The following is a 17,502-nucleotide window of genomic DNA, read 5'->3' on the forward strand; positions in this document are numbered from 1 at the left end:
ATGTAAAATCCTCCTATACAGATTATATATTATCACTCTTTCCTTTTGCCCTTCCTGTCCACCTGCAAATAAATAGTTTTACTATCCATATTAAGCAGGAGGATCATGCTTCCAAGATCTAGGAAGACCCTCGCTGTGTTATCCTATAGAATCTCCTCCAGCACTTCTCTTTTTTTCAAGCACCAGAGCCGTGCATCAGAACATAATCTGTTCCACACTGTCATACTCAACAGCAGGCAATAAGATGTTTCAGTAACTTGTCACTCTCAGATGACCTTGCTGTCAGGAGGTGATTGAGCAAAGATTATTATCAGAGGTAATAATGCTAACACCACAAATAAGAGCATGAAAATGAGACAACTAATGTTATGGAGAGGCAGTTGACATTTCTTGGATAGTTTAACTTATGTTTATAGTCACTTCTTTGTAAATGCAAAGAAAGAAAGATGAATTTTAGAATTCAATAGCAGGCATCTTGCATTAAGACAAAGAGGCATTTAAGAAACCTGATTTGACCAAAGAACAGCTCGTAACACCAAATTAAAGAATAGCAATGGTAACTATGGCTTATCCATTATACTGATCCAACATGTAAACTGTCAGTCTTTGCAACTGATGTCCCCTTCTGTGCCAACTAGTTAAGGCAGCCCACAGTTAAGACAAAAATCCAGACCCCTTTCTGTAGGGTCCATTTATCTGCTAACACTCAATCATAACGTGGCACTAAGTGTACATCCCCCATATTTTAACCAATATTAGCTGCAAGTCAAAATTCAAAGGCAACATGCAGAAATCTCTCACCTCAGGTTTCCATGCTTTTGAAGAGTTTGCAGCAAGTTGATCTGAATGTTTGTTTTTTGAGGAAACGGCTCTTCTCCATCTCCAGATTTCTTGTCAAGCTTTTTTGGTGACCTCTCCTTACTAGCAGTTCTCACCAAGTCAGAGAGCTTTGGCTTACTTTTCACCTCACTGTCCAAAACAGAGCCAGCAGTTCTATCTAGCTCATCTTCATCTGTATCTACCTCCTCTTCTTCCTCACCTTCTGCATCTGACTTGAGGGACAACTTTACTGGTTCTGATGTCCCTATAGTAGAAGAGAAATCACCCATGCTCGTTAAGAAAAAAGTAAAAAGTTGGAAAGACTGCCCTGCTATTTATGCCCTTTGGTTTACCTCTAAACTCTTTCCTGCTAGGACAGAACACCACTATTCTAGAATAGCATCTTAACTATCATTGCCCTTTATTATTCTATCTCTCTGCTTGTGTATCAAAGAGCTGAGAAGCCCCTTTTCACAATATCAGAAAAGACATACCACAAGTCTTGTCTTAAATTTACAAATGAAAAATATAATTAAAGAAACAAAGTAATTTTCCTGTATTTTATACTGATTCTTACATATGTATCGAAATATATAGACTCATACTTGATATATATACTAATCTTTTTGTAATTTTGTGTGTCAAAAATACCAAAGCTATGAAATCTAAAACTTCCACGTGTGTCAATAAAGATCACATACATTAACACAGCACCAATATAATTTTATAACATACAATCTCTCTCATCACAGTCAGTATCACATAGCTACTAGAAAGAGTTTAGATAACGGCTTCAGGAAGAGCCACTTGTGAGGATCATTCACCTCTGTACCGTTTTAAGTTTTTCCCATGTTAGATTGGATAAGAAGGATTTCTCTCTTTCCAACAGCTTAGAGACACTGCTGCGTAGGAGGACCAGCCTGGAAGGTCCCAAGTTTTCATCTTTCTTTGAAAAGGTGGACTGTAAAGGCACACATACTGTTGAATTCTTGTAACCAAAAATGCAACTGCAAGATCATCTTCAAGAAAATATTATCTTTAGTCATTTACATGAGCATATGGAATGGTGGAAATGAAATTCCAGGCACTAAGAAGGCATGAAGCTTGTAAGACAAATGAAGTGAAAACTATTAACACTTGACATGAGAACTACTAACTTCAACTTCTGAAACCCTTTAGGAACTACAAAGGCCACAACAAACCCATTCACACACATTTCAAATGAAGAAGTCCTTACTTATTTGGTTTTGACTGGCTGCTCATCTAAGACTTAGCCATGCATACCTGGTGGTCCTGTCTGTGCTGCTTTCGACTTGCCATTGCATCGCTGGCGCTTCCGTACCTCCAGTGAAACGAGCTTTCTCTCATAAAAGAGAGCATGAGAGTCTATAGCTTCCAGCCTCATATCCAGCTTTTCATTAAGCCCTGCTCTGGGAAGTATAATACAGAGACATCCTCAATATCCCTTTATACTTCTCTTCCTGATGACAAGAGAGACTTAATAGATTAATTTTCTTCAAGAAACAGTTTTTCTGACATGAGGCAGAAGTAATTATGATCAGTCTAACTTTGCTCTATTTAAAGCCAGTGAATGTTTGAAGCGAGTCTTGGAAGCACTTTATAGAATATCATCTCAAAGCCTCAAAATGTACTTATCTATTGTCATGCTTTCATGATTGAGCAGCTTCTGTCCATTATGCAGCTCAAGCACAGTTAATAAGGAAAACTGAATTTGAAGAGTACAAAAACCATGGAGGTGAGTGGGAAGACAGCACATGGATACTAGTCCAGCCTTCCAAATCTTTTATGTAGACAGCTTGCTCTTCATTGTTTGCTCCAAGTTAAGAATTCTAAAACAATCTAAATGAAAAATTACAACCTTTCTACAAGTTCTGCCTAAACCAAGGGAGAAAGAGCCCTGACAGATTCCTTAATGGGAACAAATATAACCTTCTGTCAGTGTACAAAGATCCAGCAAAGTGCTCTTTATGATGTAAGTGGGAACATCCCCAGGAAAACCCTGTTGCTCCATTTAACTTTCAGATCTAGCAAAGTGAATACACAGGTATATGAAATCCAAACCCTTCACGAATTACAGGATCTTTAGAGAGAATTCAGTGATGAGGTTTATCAATACAGTAGGAATGTCAAAGTAGGAAGCCTAAAAGGAGCAATTTTATGATCCAATACAACAAAAGTTAAGCTCTCCACATGCTGGGATCCCCTATGCTCACTGTATTTATTTTATAAAATTAGTTTGATAGATATCAGATAGAAAAAGTGTTTACCAAAGACTTGGAAAATGAAGCTACAAAATCTAAACTTAGAATAAATCCTACAAAGTACAGATTATTTAAGAAGTGATTTACCGGCATCTCCCAGTGGTGAAGTCTCTTTTCATCTTGACCCTACAAAGGCAAAAATGGCAAAAATTACCTTCTGACTGAATTAAAATGCCTCCAAAGTCTTTCATAAGCACAATGAAAAGGTCACGTTTACAGAATTCCTTGTGAGTTCCATCTTAGAGAAGAAAAAAAAAGGCTCCAAAAGAGGAAATCTGAAAAGCTCTTCTACAACTGATGGATGCTTTCATCTGTCCGGCTTACACTGGAGAAGGTGTCATTTGGAGCTACTCTCCAGACACCCCTCTGAAAGTACATAGCAGAAAAAAAAAAAAAAGTAAATTTCAGTGCTTACTTTACATGAGGACAAGCTCTAATGTGACTTTAAATTTGAAACAAAAGGTAAGCAAGGACCACCTATAATCCCTTCATAAAGGAGTATAGGTGCTTGAAGGCTTTTCATGTCTATAGTAATATTTTTTGTATTCTTCTCTTTGCCCTTGGGTTCAGAAGTGCAATACATAAAACCTCCAGAGTCACTGGCACACAAAAGAGATGTGCAACTATGGCCATCCCTGTAAATCACAGACTGGTGTTTATAACATTGGATAAGTGAGAAATCAATCCTTCTCATGCTGTTTGTGTCTTCTGCTTCCTTCCCAAACAGAAAAACTTTCTACCTGTCCTTAAACAGATGTGTAGCCAGCATGTAGTTCATTGATGTCTTGTATTGTAAAAAGGATCTAGAAAAACAGAATACAGGAGGTATCAAAACAGAACTCAACACAATGAAAGGCAGCATAATACAGAAATAATAATCTACTAAAAATATCCCAGAAGTGGATTGAGACAATATGCTGTACCATAACAGAAAAGAGGAAAGGAGGAGACCTATCACTTCTCAGCTGAAGATCCTGGTGAGGCAAGAGACACAGAGAAATATTACAAACTGGAAAAAAATCAGAAAAGCATAACATAGTATCACTCACATGACGAGTCCTACACTGAGCTTATGGCCTAAGGACAATATACAGTATGTGCAGCTCTAGGATGTAAAGAAGATAGCAGGAATGGATTATCTGAAGTGAAGACATTTTTATTCTGACAGAAAAGCAACACCAGAAACAATGCTTGACATGCAGTTAGGCAAAACAGCAGCAGTTAAAAACAAGGGATCAGGAAAAAAGCAGAAAAAAAGCATCTTCAACACTGAAATAAACTCTATCAGAACCCTCAATATGTGTCTTTCCAACTGCTAAGTCAGTTGACCTACATACATCTAACACAGAATTTCCCTCAACAGGGAGTATTGGTGCAACAATAAGTAATCCTATTGGATTCTAACTCTTACCCATAAAGGCCCCATGTTAATGGGGTAGGGAATATCCGGATGAAGCCTCCTCTCCGTTCATCCTCCTCTTTCACTCGACAAAGAACTTTTATCTTCAAATAAAAAGAGACAAAAAAAAAGTCATCCAGCAAAATAGACGCAATGAAAAATGAACCCTCAAAAACCTGAGTTTCAGAGGACAAGACTGTTACTGCAGTCCTGGGAGTAGGCTGGATACACATCATATCCTTAAGCAATTTTAATTCTGAAGGAACCTCTCACTACTTGGAGCACATATGGCATGACTGAGGGTAAGGGAAGTACCAGCAATGAAATCCAGCAGTTCTATTTCAAGAATTTTACTTCTGTCATGTTCTTCATATACATGCACTTGCTCTTTGCTGAGCAAATAACCACACATATTGCTTGAAAGCCAAGGTAAATAAAAGAGATTTAATAGCCTACTTACCTCTTCCATCGAGAGACTTAGCACAGATATGCCTTGCCTTCCTGTTACTTTTTCCCTGCCTGAGGGCATTGGGTTTTTTACTTCAGCATCACTGGCAGACAGAGGACGGGTACGCTGTAGAGATGGTATGAACACAGATTTTTTTCCTTTTCCTCTCTCAACTTACTTTAAAAAGAACAAAAGTTACATTCAAATTCCAGGACCCCATTCCCAGCAGAATCTACACTCCAGAGTACTACAGCCAGAATTCACAGTTCCACAATGCAGTGTTGAAAAGTCTACACCCCAGTGTGCACTAAGTGTGACTATTCACATTCTTAGTTTTTAGCACAAGAGGACTCATGATTCAGGCAGCAGTGCCAATATTTACACCCCTGTCCCCTTCCAAAAAAAATGAAACATACCCGAAAGCACCAAAGCCAGGATTTCATATAGAAAAATCCTCACCCAAAGGACATTAGAGCCAGCATTCACACTCACAGGCCCCAAATACACTTGGATTAACACTTCAGTGGTAGCAAAACCATGATTCTCTGTTCCAGTTGTGTTGCTACATTAGAACAACAGAACTATAAATCAGTGATGAGATAAAGTTGTAGGGAAAAAGTGAAAAATTCAGTTCACCACCTGTTATTCTTCTGTTACTATACTGCTGGATCTCAACTTGCTACTTCTTGCACTTAATGGACAGATCTGCAAGTAAGATCATGCAAATTTAAGAAATAAGAAAATACTTTGCAGACAGTCTCCCCAAGGTCATTCTTAACCTGATGAGCAGTCCTATTCAATTCTAACAAAAGACAGGAATACAAACTGTCTTCAAATTAGCAGGATTATCTTAAAATCCTAGCAAGACTGAAATCTTCGAACAAGTTCTTAAGCACATTTTAGCTGATTTTAGGCCCAGCTCAGATAAATTGCCTGTTAATGATCATATGATTAGAAGAGCCTAGCTAGGAAGGTCTTGTGACATCATACAAAATTTAAGTTTTCTTTTAGGGCTATACTGAGCAAAGAATGCAGGAAGAGCCTTCTTAATCCAGAAAGAAAAGAAAAGCATGCCAGAAATGTTAAACCGGATAAATCCAGAGGAACATCCCATGCTGCTCAGATACGACTAAAATTCATGGCAAGATCAGGCTGTACCTTTATTTGTAAGAGCTGTTTCATTAGAAATTGCACATGGCTACTCAAAATCTTCAGATGAAGCAATTGCAAAAGCAACATGCATTGCACTAGAATGGGTTACACTGCAATGACCAACACAGAAAGGTCCAAAGAGAAAACAGATATAGCATGTGCCAGCTGAAACACTGTTAAACATTAAATTTAAAGCTTTTTAATCTCCTCCTGCTCAGTAAACTCCTCTTAAAAACCATTTCCTGACACTATGATAACAATCATCATGTGAGAACTGCTGCTCAAAGATAATATTACACTAAAGTTTCCATCTTATCAGATGATCTCTTTTACTAAGAAAACACCCCAATGAGATCATCTCCAGAATCTCAATACAATGGAGATAAGTGCATTGATTACAAACAGAAAATTTATGCCTATATATTGGCAGCTGTGGTTCCTACAGCTGGCAAAGCTCTGACTCCTACCTGAGAGCAAACTACATTACTGTCAAAATGCTAGAGAAAAACTAACTTTACTGAACTTCCTGCACAAACAGTTTCTTCAGTGTTTCACTACAGAATCCTCTCTGGCTGTAGCACAGAAATGTCTCCAACTTCACAAAGATTTTGTTCCCTCTTTGACCCAGCTTATCTTCAGAAGTACAGATAAATCCAACCACTTTGTTTTATCTCCAAATTCTGCAAACATCTCTGGTTCCCACATCACCATTCTAATTATACTAAGCACTGACAGCAGTTGGCACAAAGATCATTCCTATTCTCTGTGAAACCTCATTATTCAATAAGACTCTCTTCTCAGCTAAACTGTCCTCAGCTAAACTTCCACAGAATGACAAATGGCAGCGTGTAGAATTAATAAGATTCTCAAGATGATTCCATCTGTCCTACCTTCATTCCTGCTGAGAAACCCCCAAAAAAGTCAGAATCATCACTGTTACATTCATGCAGAAAGCCTAGCAGCAAAATAATGCCCACTGTGTCCCCACACAGCCAGGTGCTTAAAATTGTAAACTAACATTGATTTGTCCATATGGCTTGAAAGAAGGGCCCAAAATATAACATTTAGAAAGGTGGATCAGTTGGAATTATGCTAACAGTAGTTCTACATTTTCCATTATCTTCAATAAATCATTCTTATTTATTTTGACACATCTCACTCAAGTTTTTGTAGTTTCCTGCACATGATTGTCTCACAGAAAATAATTACTTCTCTTATAGTGCCTCCTAAATTCTGTCGATTCACCTGTGCCGTCCACATCATTCAGTCTCATTTCATCCCCTGTAGTACACAAGACAAAAATTTCTCCTCCCATTTGACATGACACTCCTATTTGCTGCTGTTTTAATCAGTTTTTGCACTTTCCCTTTCAGGGACCTACCAAATCCCAAACACTGTGCTATCACTGTCTTCATCATTTGATGACCAAAATGACAACTTTATCTTTAAACATTTATATCCAAATTCTTTAAAATGCAGTTCAGAAATACTTGTAGGCTTAAAAACTTTAAGAGATTTAAGCCAGCTGATCTTGGCTCTCAGCACACTTCACCCACTCTTTTTTTAAGCTGCTAGAACTGATGTAAATGTTTTTCCAACCTTTGCTCTTGCCACACAGAAACATATGCCAGCACCCATCCATCTCTTCTCTTCTTCCTCACCACCCAGGCTACTTAGCTGAAAAATATATTCTGGGACCAACTGCACCAAAAGTATGGTACAAGGTAATATTTGAAACTGCATCCCTCATACTGGTGAAGGGAGCTGAAGGGCACTTATCAACTTATTATTTGCTGTTTGCAACTGAACAGACACAGGATGCTGCAAGAGACACACAAAGAGAAATAAAAACCTTGTGCTCTCCAAGACACTATCATCACTGCCCAAGCTGCAGAGGAGTGGTGAGTACCCTAAAGTAAAAGGATATAACTGAAGTCCAGAGATATAGCTAATAGTCTCTATCATCTCAGTTCAGATCTTCTTCATATTCTCCACAAATGTATTCTGTCCCCATTAAAATGCAGCACTAATTCTAGCCTCAGATGTGCTCAACTGTGCAGAAAGCATCTGGGCATTTACATAATTTTCAAACACACAAAAAAGAGCTCTGCAAAACGGAGGAATTAATTCTAATGACCAAAGTGCATATTTTTCTAAGATAAGAGTTAGAGGAAAATATTTAATAGCTATGTATTAAGGAGAAACATCAGTGTAGAAATATCAGCAGAATGTCAAAAAGTATCCTGTATTATTTATCTGGCATCAGGCCTACAAGCATTATCAGTGTAATGACAGGAGTAGGTTCAAAAGAAAACTGTTATGATAGGTGCTTAGATTTTTCTTGTGTTTGGTAGTATTCAGGCTGTCTTCCTCCTCTCCAATGCCCAAGAGGAGTAAATGATGATTCTCAAGAGACCTATCTATCATTTCTAGCTGTAGAACTGCCAACTTCTTGTCTACAGTTGGTCTATACAAAAGAAGTCGAGGTCTCTGTATTGCTTATGATTAATTGAAAGAGCTCCTACCCAAATGAACAATAAGTTACAAAGTAAACAGCCAAATTGTTAATTTCCCTGGAGGAAGAAATGCTCAGAGGGTCAAACCAAAGAAATCGCACAAAGAACTTGCAGTCCAGTCTTGTGAAACTCAGAAAACAGAATAACTGTCTCATGACCAAAAATACTGGGCATTAAAGATGCCCTACATGAATGACCAAAACTTCAGACATCATGAAAGAATCAAGAAAAACAAGAGGTTCAAAGAAGCCTTTGCAACTGAGAATGGGAACAGAAGTATCAAAGATTCAAAAATCTCAGATAAAATGCATTCAGCAAAGAACATGTCAAAAACACGCTATAAAACTTTATCACTGGATGAGCAGCCTGTGACTGGTAAACATAGGTAAGGATGACACTTGTCCCAAAAGAAAAGTTCATAGAATCATAAAATAGTTAGGGTTGGAAAGGACCTTAAGATCATCTAGTTCCAACACCCCCACCATGGGCAGGGACACCTCACACTAAACCATGCCACCCAAGGCTCTGTCCAACCTGGCCTTGAAGTTAATCCCATCTTATAACCACTGTTCTGTCATATGAATCTTTGCATATATCAATTGGCCAGGCCTTACACCTATTTGTGGGTTTTTTTAAGCAAAGTAAAAGTTTAAAGCCACATAAAAGCTTCACAATGGCTTAATTTTCTGAGACTTCATTTTGAGATAAAACATGCAATCAGATCCCAGAGATTTGTCATTACTCTAAAAGAGAAGGATACTTTTTCTATATGGTTCCTGATTTATCTAACATACATTTTGTCTGCCACAAAGAAGACCTTTAAGGTCATAGGGATCTGTATGAAACCATATCTATTAAAACGGCGTTAGAAGCTTTGGACTCAGCCATTCATCCTGTACTCAAATCTCAACTTGCAAACTATTCACTTCTCTCACTGTGAGCCAAGACTCCCAGTTTTAAAAGAAGCAAAATGTTGCCATTTCTGTGAGTTTTCCCTATACCAAAATGGACAATATATAGGTACTCTGCCACTGAAAAAGTTACTTTTCATTTCCTAATTGAACTTGAGCTACATAGCCATTATGCATGTCCCTCACAGGAACATATTTGTCAGCTGCAGAGTGTGCCAAGATACACTGTTTGCTATTTACCTGAGAAGAAGTGCATTTTAAAGTCTGACATAAGAATTTCCCTACTTTTTACGTAATCTCAGATTGGTTTGGGTTGGAACCATCTGGTTCCAACCCCCCTGCCATGGGCAGGGACACCTTCTACTAGACCAAGTTGCTCAAAGCCTCATCCCACCAGGCCTTGGACACTTCCAGGGATGGGGCAGCCATCTTCAACCCAACTTCACTGGGCAATCTGTTCCTTATATCTAAACTAAATCTGTCCTCTTTCAGTTTAAAGACATTACCCCTTGCCCTGTAATTGCTTGCTCTTAATAAAAAGTCCCTCTCCAGCTTCCACAAAACAGAAGTGGCTGAACAGCCCATAGCCCACGTGGATCTGCCAAGTCTCTTCTGCAGTTAGCTAGAAACCCAGGTAAACTTACTCACTCACTTTTTTTCCCACCTGTGAGCCAGATTCAATGAGAATAACTTCCCTGCTACCCTCCTCAGCTCTAGCTGAATTAACTTACCTGCAGCTTCTGATAAAGATTTCTCCTGACAGATTCAGATGAATAATTGTCATGGCTTGAGCGTTGGCTTGGATCCTGGCAGACAAAGCCTGTGGGCATCAGAGGAGCCACATAAGAACTTTAAGTCAGGCGAACCCTGAAATATAAACCTAAAATTCCTGTTAATTTATATACATGACCTTCCTGTCCAAGGACCAAAAATACTATTCCTTTTTACAACTTGCTTTGTTTAATCCCAAACTGTACACTGAATCACACTTTTTTGATTAACACTGAAACTTTCTCTCAAAACCAAGTTACTGAATAGCAGCGTAGAGATGGGGTCTGTTTCCCAAACTGCTGAGCAGGCTACCTTATGACAATTCTGCTTCTTTCAATATTGGGGCATGTTGCATCAAATAACTGAACCAAAACATACTAGGGATGCCTAAAAGGTGCTATGCACTAGACAGTCATGCAGCTTTCACAATCATGACTCCTAACACAGCCTAACCAGAATCCACACAGCCTACCTAAAAAAGAAAAATAAACCCAAAAACCAAACAAAAAAACCCCAAGCCCAAACCAAAACAAAAAAAACCCACAACAAAACAAAAACCCCCACAACCAAAAACCACCACATTAATTAAAGAGAAACAATAGTATCTTCAAATACTGAACTAGAGACTCTATATACCACCTAAACATCACAAAAAATATTCTGAAGCAGAAATGTGCACATATGACACCCCCGTGCTAAATACAGATGTACTCCTTAACTGGAGTTCACCTGTATTATACACTAATAACATTCAGCTCATAAACCTATCTTTTCTTGGTTCTAATGATGGAAAGATTGAAAGAGCTTTTTGTTACACTCACCTACAAGGGTAAACATATCTGAGAGCATGCTAGCTTTGATCTTCAGATCCAAAGGAGCATCACTACCCCCACATGCAACAAAGGACAACAGGCATTACTTATCTGGCATTAAATGAGAGGTATGCATCAATATCCCAAGACATCTTCCAATACAGTTTTTTTGTATTGGTCTTTAACATAGACATAATCAACATGGGAAGAAAACTATATGATTTTCACACCAATAGGTAAAGATTGATCTGTTTTAATTTATCCTTTTTCACCACTTCAGTCTTCTAATGCAGCAATGTGCCACCTTGTCTTAGCTCTGCTTGGCTAAATGCATTTGCTTTGAATGTATCTATATGACATTTTATGAAGCATGTAGAAGCTGCTGTCACAGAATTATTCAAAAAACACAATTACCTATGTCTCTTCCACACAAAATCACAAAATCAGACAGGTTAGTTCTAATGGATGACAAAAAATTATTAGGGAAGGTGATAAATGTGAAAAGATCAGACAGTGGGTACAGATGGGATGCATTCATAATTTTATCCAGTGGAAAAATCAATGGATACAGTTCAGATCAGACAGACAAAGTCTGATTCCTCGGAAGAAGAGAAATCAGCCTTGTTCTGCAGCACAGTCATAGATGCCAACAAAGAAAAATTCCAAGCCTGGACAAAGTGAATGGCAATCGTAAAGCAGAACAAAGGATGCAGATGTGAGTTAGAGTTTTAAATAGTAAAGGATGCAAATAATATGGTGTGTATGCATGTAAGCACAACTAACCAAACCAGGAAAATAAATGTTGTAGAAACATTTTAGATGCACCTAAAAACAAAAACAGGTACTGTGGAAGGTAGGGGAAGGTAAGGTTATGAATGGGGCGGGGGGAAGGGATGCCTAGAGGAAGGTCAGATATGGCTATTCCAGGCACATTTAACCTAAAGCTTATTTGTACCATCCTAACTGAAGTATGACTCACACTACTACAAAAGTGCATTGTGCATCTGTGTTCCTATAAAGCTAAATAGTAGTCCAGGAAACACATAGTTGGAGATCTACAAAAAAGAATAAATCCTGAAGTTTCAATAGAGTATGAGTGTCAGCAAAAGAGCCAACACAACACTTACTCTTCAAATTTTAGCTAAAGAGAGTACTAGACCAAAAATCTGAGCCCAAATGTATATTTACATACTAAAGTCAAGCATAATGCCTGAACTCTGCTTAGACTCCAAAATCTTAGTTTCGACTCAGCAAAGGAGATTGAAATCCCACACAATAGTCTGGAGAGTTTCAAAATTCATCTATGATGGGAGATTATAAAGTGTTAACAATGACAATGGATGGTGGAGGGGAAAGAATTAAAAGGAAAATGGAATCCCAATGGGGTTCTTTCAAAACTTTTTGCTGCAAAAAGTTTATTTACACATAGGGAAAAGCAAAGGACTATCCTCCCTGTTAACCAGCACTGAAACAAATATTTTGCAGGCATCATGAAATCCTAAGCCCTCCTAGGACCACCAGTTCCAAGGACAACCATCATTAGCAACAATCCCAGACTCATATTAAACTGTGAATCACTTACCAGGCCAACGATGGGGACAGGTTTACTTCCAACAGCCAGGGCTTGAGAGTGTCATCAATAAGGACATCAAAACCATACAGCTCTGAAAACACAGTGGATATTCTAGGTTTACCTTACCACACCTTTAAACATTCAGGTAGGTCCATCACTAGTCTGTGTCAGATCATTTCCATCTGTATAATTTTATGTTAAATCCAACAAACTCCCTAGGGCTGAACAAATAATAACATTCCACAGGCAGGAAATTTTACTTCCTTAGAGTCAAGTTTAAATATATTCTGTTTCTGGGGGAAAGAGGAAAGCAAAAAATGACTCTTAGGAAAATGTTGCTGTCCACAAAGTGCAGTTCATGCAGAACAATACTGCTCGTTTTGTGAAAAAAGCAGGTCCAATCCACTTCTTCCACTGGATCCCAGAAACAACAGAGACTCATCCTTTGCACTTTCTAATGCCTATATTCATTGTGCCAGTCAGCTATAGGAAACCTTGCTTCTTTCAAGCATCAGCTCCTTTTCAATTAGTCCTGTACATGTTTCCCCATTACCCCCACAGAAGCACAAGAGTCTTCTCCTCGGCAGCTTCATCTACATGGACAACCCTCTAACTTTTTATCTTACTGATAGCTTGCCACTTTTCAACCAACCACTGTAGAAATATTTTTTCCTTGGTTTCTAAAACATTCATAACATATTACATCTCCTCGATGTGTTCTGCTCTACAGAGGTCAGACTGAAGCCAGCTTCCCATTCAAATACTGTTTTCAGTATTTCATTCCATACACATGTTCTCCCTAGTCTGAAAAGAGTTGCAAGAAGGATGCTACAAGGCAACTGTAAATCAGAAGTTGGCATTAATGCAAATCCCTCTTTCAGCATTAAGAAATAAGGTTAATGGATCATCAGGTCAACTTATGCACATTTTTTTCAAAATGCAGCATAACAGGGTGTTGGCAGAGAAGGATTTCCATGGAATTAACCGGTTCCCTAGTGCTTAAAGTGAAAGCAAGTGAATTTCTTTGCCACACTGCTTTCCTTGAATTCTGGTCTTGGCCTTTTGTCACCTGCCTGACACTAATGCTGGCTCCGGGGAGCTGGACTGTTTGACAAGATCTTCCTATGCAGACAGCTGTGCAAAAGCTCATGTAGCTTATAACGGGGAGTTAATGAGCTGTGGGGGGACTTGGAAGGGGAGGAAATGGCAGCACAGCAAGTATTGCCTGCTCACTTTTCTAGACTGTGGTGCCAGATATTTAGTGGGAAGCAAAATAGCAGAGAGTTAAGGGGTTGGTTCACTCCAAAGAAATGAGGCTGAATTTACATTTGGCTCTCTTGCTCCCCAGACAGGAAAGGCTGCAGTAGAAGGAAAAGGATGAGGTGGGGATTATAAGTGTAAACATCAGCAAAGCATTTTGACCATAAGCAACTTTTGATTATTTCAATGCATTGTTTCAAAATACAGTCTCAGGTTTGGTAAAGACCTGTGACTCTTAACAGCATAGCCAGTGACAGGCAGCTCATCCCTGAGGCAGAGAAGCAATGACCAGGCCTGTGGCAGCTGCTGGTCTGTGACCTTTCCAACCCCAGACAGGAGGCAGAGCATTTCATTTTGACTAGCTGCTGCTTCTTTTACTGTTGGAAATTCTCTCCCTCTGCCCCTCAGAGGACCTTTGCTAATATGTTGGCTCCTTTGACTTTGTCCTCCTCTCCTACACTTTTCTCCCTTCCAAACCACTTGCTCTTTAAATCTCCTTCTTTCCCACTCAGTTACTCACTCTGTCCACTTTTGCAAATACATATGGAAAACCTCTTGCCCTTAGCTAGCTCTGACCATGCTGCTGGTGCTTCATAATCCTTTTCTTTATTTCTGCCTTGTTTATTAGGATAGTAAGCTCTTAGGAGTATCACTGTTGACTCATTATTAAAGACAGGTATCTCATGTCAACTGCAATGCCTTAGATTCTCCTAGGAACACTCCACTGCTGCTCCACAACGCCTCAAGTCTCAAATTTCAGGTCATACCTACAATCCCTAGACCGATGTTTCTGCTAACATCAGGACATCAGAAGCTATGCAATATCCATGTTCTAGCAACAGAATCAAGCCTCACAGGTTCCCAAAGAAGCTTAGCACAAAGGGTTTCTCAAGTCTGCCTGGGATACTAGGGCACAAACACAAGACAAAATTACCTGTGGTTTCAGCTATCCTAGAAATATCTCCTTGGTCCTCTTCCACATTTGGAAAATGCACTACCTAGATTAAACATAGAAGTACCTTTTCTACTGTGAAACTCCACTATAATTTGTGAAAATAAAAACATAGGCAGCACAGAGATGTAGAGTCATGTGAGCACAGCAAGATAAAAAGTATATGCTCTGCAATTACCAACTTAAGCAAGACTGCCATTTCCCTCTGTGGGAACAATAAAGAAAGAACAACTGAAAGACAAAAGCAGTGTGACCAACAGGTCGAAGGAGGTGATCCTGACCCTCTACTCTGCTCTCATGAGACCTCACTTGGAGTACTTGTACAGTTTTGATGTCCTCAACATAAAAAGGACATGGAACTGTTGGAACAAGTCCAGAGGAGGGCTACGAGGGTGATCAGGGGACCGGAGCACCTCCCGTATGAAGACAGGCTGAGAAAGTTGGGGCTGTTCAGCCTGGAGAAGGGAAGGCTGCATGGAGACCTCATAGCAGCCTTCCAGTATCTCAAGGGGGCCTATAGGGATGCTGGGGAGGGACTATTCATTAGGGACTGTAGGGAGAGGACAACGGGTAACTGTTTAAAACTTAAAAAGGGGAAGTTTAGATTGGATATAAGGAAGAAGTTCTTTACTGTTAGGGTGGTGAGGCACTGGAATGGGTTGCCTGAGGGAGTTGTGAATGCTCCATCCCTGGTGGTATTCAAGGCCAGGTTGGACAGAGCCTTGGGTGACATGGTTTAGTGTGAGGTGTCCCTGCCCATGGCAGGGGGTTTGGAACTAGATGATCTTAAGGTCATTTCCAAACCTAACTATTCTATGAATCTAAGACAAACACATGCTTCAGGCTGTGGCAATGGTAGGTTTAAGACAACCCACCTTGCACCATTACTGCTCATGGCAGGGGGGTTGGAACTAGATGATCTTAAGGTCCTTTCCAACCCTAACTGTTCTATGATTCTATGAGTCTAAGTGATGAATACAAGAAACTAAGATACCAAGTTTCCACAGTGCCTTCCCTTGCTCCCATTCTCTTGCTACTACAATCTACAAAAACATGTTTCACCCTTGCAGTTTGCTAGAGACTGGAATTTCATCAGGAAGTATCAGCTGCTGCCAAGACTAAGCAGGAACAGCCTGCCTCTCTCCTCCAACCCCATAGAGAAGTGACTGCTGACCAAGCTTCCCATCCTCCCAGAAGAAGGGGAGTTCAGACTGAAGTCTAAAAGTAACAGTTTAGCCAGAATTTTTTTTGCTGATGTCACTGAGACTAAGAGAATGGCTAGAGACATGGCCTCAAGCTTTCTGGCTCTGGTTAACTACCACGTATTCTAAGTTCGTCTTACAATGCTGTCAAAGACTGCACTGTCCCTCCCCAAAGAATTTACTACAGTCTGTAAGTCAAGAAATTTAGTCACAAGTGTCTGGTAGCACAATCAATGTTTTCATGATTTTGTGTAGAATGAATAAGCTCAGCTCCTAGATGGTGGTTATAATTCTGGTCTTTATTTTCAGCTTGTTCACTGAGGAAAAAGAAGCAGCTTTACTGCAAAGCACATATTCTGCAATTGAATGTAGGTGACCTGAGGTTATGAAGAGGTACATACACATATACACTGAAAAAAGATGCATAGTATGCAACTCTAGATTTGCCAATAAAAACAAACTAATTGCCTCACTTTAAGCAGTATATTTACAGACAATCCCCTAATGTGAGGAACTATACCTGTGCCACTGAAATGCAAGTCTTCCCTTGTTTCTCCCTACTTTCTCTGCACTTTATATACAGGTATCATGCAGACCATGCCTGTAGACAATAAGTATCAAGGAGCTTGAGTTAGAAAAGTTAATTGTGCTACGGTTTCATCCAAAGCAGCTACCAGTCAGTACAATGGAGGAAGACTTCTAAGAGTATAGTGATGGATGTCCTGCTTTGTGGAACATACTGCCAAGCTTGATTCTTTAGAGACTACGTAATATTTTGTACATGAACTCCGCCACTTTATCAATCACTGAACTCCATCACTTTATTTAGTGATAATACTGTACCTGCTTCAACTCCAGTAGTTGATCTTAACAGCTATGGGGACATGAACAAATCTACATCTTGGAGACTGTCACAGTCAGGTCCTAAATAATTCCTGTTAGTCTAGAAAAGGACACCATAACAATGTAGGCTTTAATAAGCAAAAGGCCACACTGTCATATCAAACAGCAAAATAGAAGCCTCTACTCTGGACACCAAAGGCTTTAAGGAAAGTATTGGTGCTGTTGGCTTGTGTGAGAATTTGCCTTGCACTCCAAATAATACAGCTTAACCCCCTTTCTTTATTTTAACAGAGGAAAGCTTTATCTCTCAGTATTGTTATAGGAAAGGGCCCAATAATAAGGGACAGAATTATTCCACATGTTGGTGCTCTTGCCTGCTCCACAAGATGCAGCCTATACCTGCCAAAGTCTGTCATACTAGTTTGGCCAACTGTGCAATTACCTCACTTAGAGGCACTTTCTCCACAATACGTAGTCAGAGAAAACACATTCCTTATGACTTCTCAAGCTTTTTTCCTACTACTGAAGTCCGAAAGACACTTAGTTACATTCCCAATAAGAG

General features: G+C 39.4%; 1 protein-coding gene across 7 annotated transcripts in view; it reads right to left on the bottom strand.

Moving 5' to 3' along the window:
- Positions 1-17,502, bottom strand: part of TTLL5 (tubulin tyrosine ligase like 5) — a 138,441-nt gene that overhangs the window by 88,829 nt on the left and 32,110 nt on the right. For all 7 annotated transcript variants that reach the window (XR_004080548.2, XR_004080547.2, XM_031048734.2 and 4 more), the window contains 9 exons: positions 12,693-12,774; positions 11,120-11,181; positions 10,259-10,347; positions 4,961-5,074; positions 4,513-4,604; positions 3,842-3,904; positions 3,189-3,227; positions 2,104-2,249; positions 802-1,084 (listed from right to left, as the gene is read on the bottom strand). Coding sequence is in view for 5 of the 7 variants with exons in the window: in XM_031048734.2 (XP_030904594.1) it covers positions 802-1,084; positions 2,104-2,249; positions 3,189-3,227; positions 3,842-3,904; positions 4,513-4,604; positions 4,961-5,074; positions 10,259-10,347; positions 11,120-11,181; positions 12,693-12,774 (970 nt within the window). In the remaining 2 variants the exon portion in view is untranslated. The remainder of the gene's footprint in view (positions 1-801; positions 1,085-2,103; positions 2,250-3,188; positions 3,228-3,841; positions 3,905-4,512; positions 4,605-4,960; positions 5,075-10,258; positions 10,348-11,119; positions 11,182-12,692; positions 12,775-17,502) is intronic.

Source organism: Melopsittacus undulatus, chromosome 4, assembly GCF_012275295.1.
Source record: "Melopsittacus undulatus isolate bMelUnd1 chromosome 4, bMelUnd1.mat.Z, whole genome shotgun sequence".
Classification (NCBI taxonomy): domain Eukaryota; kingdom Metazoa; phylum Chordata; class Aves; order Psittaciformes; family Psittaculidae; genus Melopsittacus; species Melopsittacus undulatus.